Below are 8,129 nucleotides of genomic sequence, written 5' to 3' on the forward strand. Positions count from 1 at the left end.
TTCTCATGGTGGCTCTCATTAATATTCAACACTTTAAGTTGGTTTGTGTGCCTCATCATTCAGATTTTCTGCAACTGCCACTATAACAAAAGCATTCCAACAACATGATACTCAGATAAATGAGTAGGCTGAGTTTTTCATTATAGAATACGGATCTGAAGGCAAAATTACCTTAAAACCACTTCCTGCACATAGCAATCGCATATCAGTTTGATTCAAGATTGAGGTTGCACCAAATCCAAAAGTGAATCCAGATTTTCAGATGCTATTAAGAATTTAAGATGTTTTGTGATGGATTAGCCTAAATCCAATTTTATAAAGAATCATCATAACAAAAGTTGTGGACTGTTATCCAACAATATGATAGTTTAACTCCAGGAGCAGGTAATTTCCATTATTTCTCTTTTCCATCATACAGGGGAAGATGCCATTCAGCTGGTGGATTCTTCCTCATCTCCCAGATTGGATCCCTCTTTTGTTCTTCTAACCTTTTCTTCTCACTATCACGTAAAGCTTCCTGTAAAATTAAAAACAAACTAACAATTAGAGCCATGTTAACTTTCAACCAGAAACTGCTGCTAAAGCTTTTGTCGAAAGAAGCTTATACTGCCTCCTGAAAGAAGGCCTGTGAAGTCTTGCATGGAAGAAATACTCTTGCATGGAAGAAATACTCTAGTTGTTATTAAGAGAATCGTCGGTTTATTTAATCAGAGTTAAATTATTTTGTGACAATCCCACCAAACTGTCAGATTTGAGACGATTGAGTGTTATTCATAATAATACCTCTACACATTTTCAATTTGCTGTATTTAAAAGGCATAACACTTTTTTAGTTTTAGTTTTAGAGATACAGCACGGAAACAGGCCCTTCGGCCCACTGAGTCTGCACAAACCAGCGATCCCCGCACAGTAACACTATCCTACACACACTAGGGACAATTTACCCTTATAACAAGCCAATTAACCTACAAACCTGTACTTTAGAGTGTGGGAGGAAACCAAATATCTCGAAGAAAACCCATGCTGAGAACGTACACCCATAGTCAGGATCGAACTCGGGTCTCCGGTGCTGTAAGGCAGCACTCTACCGCTGCGCCACCGTGCTGCCCTACTTCATTATAATCATTTTTAGAATGAACCCAGAAGGTTTAAAGGACCTCGGGTTAAAAGGCCTGGTCAAGTTAAAGCAAGAGCAGGAAATAAGACCCATGCGAATTGAGAGGATGTATGGGAAGCATTACTTGGTGAACCAAATACCAAAACTCTGGGGTTTCAAACAGTGGGATAGCAGATATGTGGGATTCTTTTGTATCTAAATATATATATATTTGGATAACCAGCATTATGGTATGTTAATAGAACTTTCTTTTAAATGCAATTGATGGTAATACGTATAAAAGTGAAGATGTTCGCATTGTCCTAAGAGAACACGGGTTCATAATACTGTATCAGCATTGTTTTATGACAATTTGAACAATCTTTACAGTTATTACCATCAATTGCATTAAAAGATATTTAATCATGACTTTTCCTGTTACTTTAATTCAAATATGTATTATAGAATGGAGTGAGAATCTCCAATGTCACTAAAATCAATTGAGATTTAACTTTGTTCTCTCCAGCTCTCTCATCCCTGTCCTATCCCAATCAACACATTGGATTAAAGCTCACCTCAACTCCATCTACCTGCCACTGTTATTCACCACTACCCTGACCCATCAAAACATAGCAATCTCGGTCTCCTTTAAACATTGCCCCTCTCAACTTTAATCTATGTCCTCCAGTCTTTGACATTTCCACACTGGCAAAAAGGTTCTGTATGTCTCTAATTACCTAGTGTCCATGCCAACCATTGACCATTGATGACCCGTTCGCATTAGCCATCACACTGGGGGCAATTTACAGAGACTGATTAACCTACGAATCCGCACGTCTTTAGGATGTGGGAGGAAACGAGCACCCGGAGAAAATCCACAAGGTCACAAGGAGAACGTCACACAGACAGCACCGGAGGTCAGGATCGATCCTGAGTCTCTGGCACTGTGAGGCAGCAGGTCTACTGCCGCACACTGCGCTGCCCAAGCTTTCACCAAAAATAATCCTGAGAAAAATAAGTGCCATTTAGCATTTAACATGTTTTTTTCAGAATTCTCACCTTAGTTTCTCCAGACTTATATTTTTCCCATTCCCTGCAATTTTTGTAATCTGTTTTCCACTGCTTACATGAGGGGACCTCTCCATAGGTGTAGTAATGATGGAAGCGATTCCTCAGACTCCGACAATGCTTCCATTCACTCCAATAATCATCACACATCCGAGGAGGCTGTAATATGATTGTCAATGCCATGTTAGAGCCAGCTGACAGAAGACAAATGTTCTTAAAAATATCTTATCATAGTAAGAATCCTGCATGTTACTGTTTGACCTTTTTATTATTTAAGCCCAGAAATGAGCATCAGCCATAACCATCATTCAGTGCCCACTCCTATGTGAGGTGGCTATATTGTGCTGACTTGCTACACTGCTGCATTATGTGGTGAAGGAGTTTCCACAGTCTTGTTAATTGGCAACGATGATTACAGAATTACAATAAAGAAACAAAAATATTTCCGCCAGATTGATATGTTACTTGAAAGTAGGGATGAACCCATGCCTTTGTTCCTCTGGTAGGAATCTAGGCTTCTGGAGTTCAACACTCCTGTGCACGGTCTGAACTAAGATGCACAATGCTGAGACTGCCACAATAGAAGACTACCACATACTGTATGCCAATATAATATCTAAATGGAACCATGTCGTTATTGGCTTTGTGCCTACACGATTGTACTGAGAATACACACCATGTGGATGAAGACTACCCTTGGCACATGCAGTGAATTATTAAACACATCTAAAAATGCATCCAAGTAATACCACATCGTGAGATTTATTAAATACGCAGTTGACTTTTGTAAACATATTGGTCCAAATAATCATGAGAAATTATAGCAATTCCACACCAACATTTCGCCATTTGTCCTGTAATTATCAACACTGCGGGTCTCCTGTGCAGAAGCTGAAAAGCAGAACTTGCACATGGCTCTTTGCTGGGATATTGCCAACTGCACCCCCACTGTTGAATCCAGCGGCATAGTGTGATATCACTTCAATTAGTCTGCACTTACACAGTTTAAATCTGGTCCAGAAAAAAGCAGACCCATTATTTTAATGGAGGGAATTAAGTCTTAAGTAATAAATATTTTACAGCATTTGAAATGTTTATATTTAAAGTGTTCAAATGTTTAATTATTTTGAATGATTTCAATTAATTTAAAAAATATATAATTTTAAGTGTTTAAAAAGCTTCTGACTGCCAGCCAGGGCAGTTACGAAATCAATGAGGCAGTTTGTCAGACAGCTAAGCTATAGCGCATGGTTCACTCAGCAGTCGGGGTTTCTCCAACTGCTTTGTGGGCAGGTTCGAATATAAAGGCATTGCTCGGAGCAAGCTAAATACACGCAAAATGTCATACTGGTAGAAAATATAGTGAGGCCATTTATCACAGGTAGCTCAATGGCCAGAAGTTCCAGCCATTTAACGACATGCATTTGCATGACAAATTCTGGTACACTGCAATCGAAAATCAATAAACGGTAACTAGTACAAATCTGAACTAAAAGTGAGGATGCTGGATGAAGTTCAGCCTGACGAGCAGCATATTTCCAGCATTTCCTGTTTTAATTCTAGTGTGTTGGCCCAAACATGGGGAAATCTGCACCATTATCAAAATCACTTGGTTAATCTGCGCCACTATATAAGTAAACATCAACCTGAAAAGAAACGTCTTCCCTCTCCCCTGACTCACTACCTGAAGAAGGGTCTTGCCATAGAGGGAATACAGAGAAGGTTCACCAGACTGATTCCTGGGATGGCAGGACTATCATATGAAGAAAGACTGGATAGACTTGGCTTGTACTCGCTAGAATTTAGAAGATTGAGGGGGGAATCTTATAGAAACTTACAAAATTCTTAAGGGGTTGGACAGGCTAGATGCAGGAAGATTGTTCCCGATGTTGGGGAAGTCCAGAACAAGGGGTCACAGTTTAAGGATAAGGAGAAGTCTTTTAGGACCGAGATGAGAGAAAAAAATTCACACAGAGAGTGGTGAATCTGTGGCATTCTCTGTCACAGAAAGTAGTTGAGGCCAGTTCATTGGCTATATTTAAGAGGGAGTTAGATATGACCCTTTGGCTAAAGGGATCAGGGGGTATGGAGAGAAGGCAGGTATAGGATACTGAGTTGGATGATCAGCCATGATCATATTGAATGGCGGTGCAGGCTCGTAGGGCCGAATGGCCTACTCCTGTACCTATTTTCTATGTTTCTATGTCCCGACCCGAAACGCCATCCATTCCTTCTATCAAGACGTGCTGGCTGTCCCGCTGAGTTACTCCAGCATTTTGTGTCTATTCCCGATCCGAAACGTCTCCTATCCATGTTTTTCTCCAGAGATGCTGACTGACCTGCAGAGTTACTCCAGCATTTTGGGTCTACCTCTTGTTAAACCCCAAAACAGATCAGACCCGAATCATCACCCATCCCTTTTCTCCAGAGGTGCTGCCTGTCCCGTTGAGTTACTCCAGCATTCTGTGTCCATCTTCGGTGTAAACCAGCATCCTTCCTACACTTTCCATCAGAGTGACCTGTCTCTTCTATCGTATTCTGTGATCATGGAGGTGTCAGACCAAGTGACACGAGTGTTTAAGAAGGAACTGCAGATGCTGGAAAATCGAAGGTACACAAAAAAGCTGGAGAAACTCAGCGGGTGCAGCAGCATCTATGGAGCGAAGGAAATAGGCAACGTTTCGGGCCGAAACGTTGCCTATTTCCTTCGCTCCATAGATGCTGCTGCACCCGCTGAGTTTCTCCAGCTTTTTTGTGTACCAAGTGACACGAGTATCCGTGCTCCCCCCGCGGCAGCGTGACCCTGGAGTTGGTACTGCAACCTCCCGCAGTCGGGAGCCGGGCCACACTTACCCTCCACAGATCAACACTCGCCATCCTCGACCTTCCCGTCTGCACCTCTCCCCGGACATCGGGGTCTGTCAATCACAGCACGTTGCGGAATGAAGACTGACGAATCGGCGTCACACGTTCGAGAGATGTCCCGCCTCCACGCCGAGACGTCGCTAATTAGCCTGCTATTTACATATTCATGAGTGGATCTAGCCAATCGCTGCAAGAGTGGGCGGAGTCTGCGCAGGGAGGTTCCCTGCTGATCCGAAACACACAAAATGCTGGAGTAACTCAGCGGGACAGGCAGCATCTCTGGGGATAAACATGGATAGGTGACCTTTCGGATCAGGATTAGATGCAAAATGCTGGAGTAAGCAGGACAGCCAGCATGCCTGGATAGAAGGAATGGGTGATGTTTCGGGTCGTGACCCTTTTTCAGGTTGAGATTCAGGGGAGAGGGAGGCACAGAGATTAATGCCCCTGTCCCAGTTAGGAAACCAGAACGGAAACCTCTGTAGACTTTGCGCCCCACCCAAGGTTTCCGTGCGGTTCCCGGAGGTTTTTGTCAGTCTGCCTACCTGCTTCCACTACCTGCAACCTCTGGCAACCACTTGCAACCTCCGGGAACCGCACGGAAACCTTGGATGGGGCGCAAAGTGTCCAGAGGTTTCCGTTCAGGTTTCCTAAGTGGGACAGGGGCATAATAAGGAGCAGCGAGAGAGGATGTCGCAGAACTCTCGTCGGAGAGAGGAGAGAACTTCTTCAGAGTAGGCACACCTTGAGGAGATTTTGCAGTGAAAGCAGACAAAATGTGTAGGGAGGAACTGCAAATGCTGGTTTACACCGAAGATAGACACAAATTGCTGGAGTAACTCAGCGGGACGGGCTGCATCTCGGGATAGAAGCAGGTCTGGTGAAGGGTCTCAACCCGAAACAACACACTTCTATCCAGAGATGCTGCCTGTTCCGCTGCGTTACTCCAGCATTTTGTGGCTATCGGCGGACAGAGAGAGGCGGATCATTGTTGGTGTTCTCTGCTCTCTATATATTTCGGGATTGTATAGAGCAATTCGATACATCTTGAGATTGAGTCTAGCTTTTCCATTTTTTGTACTTTAATAGAGTTCAGGAGGGAGCAGATTGTCACTGTTCACATGAGCAAGAACAATCTTTATAAAGCGTAGATAGACACAAATTGCTGGAGTAACTCAGCTGGCAACTTCTTTGGAGAAAAGGAATAGGTGACATTTCAGGTCTTCTTCAGACCCTTCTTCAGTCCCAACCTGAAACGTCACCTATTCCTTTTCCCCAAAGATGATGCCTGATCGGCTGAGTTACACCAGCATTTTGTTGCTTATCTTCGGTGTAAACCAGCATCTGCAGTTCCTAACTAAATGTTGATTGGCAGCATAAACATGAAATCAGAAAAGTCTATGTGGTCACTTAAGCCCAGTTTCTTTATAATTCATCTTCCCTTTACATTTCTGACCTCCTGAGGACCAGTTCTATCTCATTCTACCTGAGCCTCACATAATCAACTGAAACTATGTGTTATCAATTCTTGCGATTAGCTCACAGCCTGTAACTCACTCCTGAGTTTTGTTTTAAATATACAACATAGAAACAGGCCCTTCAGCCCGCCGCTTCTGAAATCAGTCTAAAAAGCAATCCTGACACAAAACGTCACCTATCTATTTTTACCAGAGATGCTGCATGACCCGCTGAGTTACTCCACCATTCTCTAAGCTAGACTAGCCTACCTTTAGAGAACTGAGGGACTACTGTGCCCTCGGTCTTACCACTGCCTTACCCCCTGAAGTACCACACAACCTGATGGCTTCTCGCTATTCTGGACCCTAGGGCATCCTCGGGTAAGGTAAAAGGACAGAGAGGTCTGCTTCATTAGGACCATACTGACAATGCTGCATCTTAATCGTTTTATCACATTACTTGGAACCTTTTACGTGTTAGTGGAATGATGGTTTGTTAGCAGTACTTTTGGAGGAAAATATTTATTTGTGCCCATCTTCGTCTCCTAGTTTATAATAAAAACCGCAGAATTCCATTTTCCTTCTTGTGTCTTTTTCCAAATTCACCCATATCAATAGAATGTCAGTAGCATATATCATAATGTGATCAATTTATTGACTTAACCATGTTTTTTCCTCTGCAAATTATAAGATGGATATTATTGATGGCATCTTGGGTGACAGACAGTGCATCTGCATGGCATTCATTTGTCCATTGTTGTAATTGGGACATACATCCATTTATTTTAAGCTGGTTAAAATTAAACTTGGAGTGGACGAAGGCGTAATATACAAAGATCACATGTCTTAATGCATTAATTGAATCAACAGTAATTCCTGGTCTCGGATGTTTTCTGAAATAGCCTGGACCCAAAAACCCGTTTTGGGGGAATAGATATATCTCCTGATGTGTGCATCTGGCATATATTCTGAGAATCTGAGAAGAAAATGTTACACAATGATTAATCAAAAAACAAAAGATATAATTAGCAAACATACATTGTTCCCTGCAGGTTGGTTTCAGGCTTGTGTTAATGGCAGGAGTCAAGCATACCTCTATTTGCAAAGCAGGAACATTATATTTTTGATAAAGACAATGTTTGCATTCGCACCTGGAAGGGATAATTTAGCTAGCAAAGTACTGCCATTCACAATAGGCTGTTGCTCTTCCAGATACCTCCGTGGCAAGTTCCTGCTATAAGTACCACTGACCCTTCTGTAATGTATCTTTCTTAGTCATGCACTTGTTTCTGACATTCACCTGGGAATCACATCTCTCCTTGTGGGTTTCATCTGCATTTCTGTCCACTTCTGAGCGGGTCCTTCCAAAACCACTTTGGTGACTGGGATCCCAGCCTTGGACAATTCAGTTGAGATTTGTTATGAAGAGAACTGTGCAGCAACTGTGACTGCTGGATGGATGGGTCAGGCTCTTTAAAGAAATGTTCAACATTATTAAAAAAACATTCTCCTGCAAGAATTGCCCATTGATTTGAATATGCAAAGAAGTATGTGTAACTGGCAAAACAAAAATCCTGTTAATGTCTTCAGTGGGATGTATTGGCTGAAATTAATAGTATTGCCATGGATCAGAAAAGTTGATT

At 42.4% G+C, this 8,129-nt stretch overlaps 1 protein-coding gene across 1 annotated transcript; it reads right to left on the bottom strand.

Moving 5' to 3' along the window:
• Nucleotides 1-294: 294 nt before the first annotated feature.
• On the bottom strand, nucleotides 295-5,121 carry c25h22orf39 (chromosome 25 C22orf39 homolog). Its single transcript, XM_033043558.1, has 3 exons — nucleotides 5,018-5,121; nucleotides 2,156-2,323; nucleotides 295-517 (listed from the first exon to the last, which is right to left on the bottom strand). The coding sequence occupies exons 1-3, from the start codon at nucleotides 5,039-5,041 to the stop codon at nucleotides 395-397; spliced, it is 315 nt and encodes a 104-aa protein (XP_032899449.1). The 5' UTR covers nucleotides 5,042-5,121; the 3' UTR covers nucleotides 295-394.
• Nucleotides 5,122-8,129: the final 3,008 nt, after the last annotated feature.

Source organism: Amblyraja radiata, chromosome 25 (assembly GCF_010909765.2).
Source record: "Amblyraja radiata isolate CabotCenter1 chromosome 25, sAmbRad1.1.pri, whole genome shotgun sequence".
Classification (NCBI taxonomy): Eukaryota; Metazoa; Chordata; class Chondrichthyes; order Rajiformes; family Rajidae; genus Amblyraja; species Amblyraja radiata.

What these genes read in the sequence shown, in the direction of transcription:
- c25h22orf39 (XM_033043558.1), bottom strand. Translation starts at nt 5,041, where the DNA reads ATGGCGAGTGTTGATCTGTGGAGG. An exon ending in CGAGTGTTGATCTGTGGAGG is followed by an intron (nt 2,324 to 5,017) that starts GTAAGTGTGGCC and finishes ATCATATTACAG; the next exon opens with CCTCCTCGGATGTGTGATGA. An exon ending in ATAAGTCTGGAGAAACTAAG is followed by an intron (nt 518 to 2,155) that starts GTGAGAATTCTG and finishes TTAATTTTACAG; the next exon opens with GAAGCTTTACGTGATAGTGA.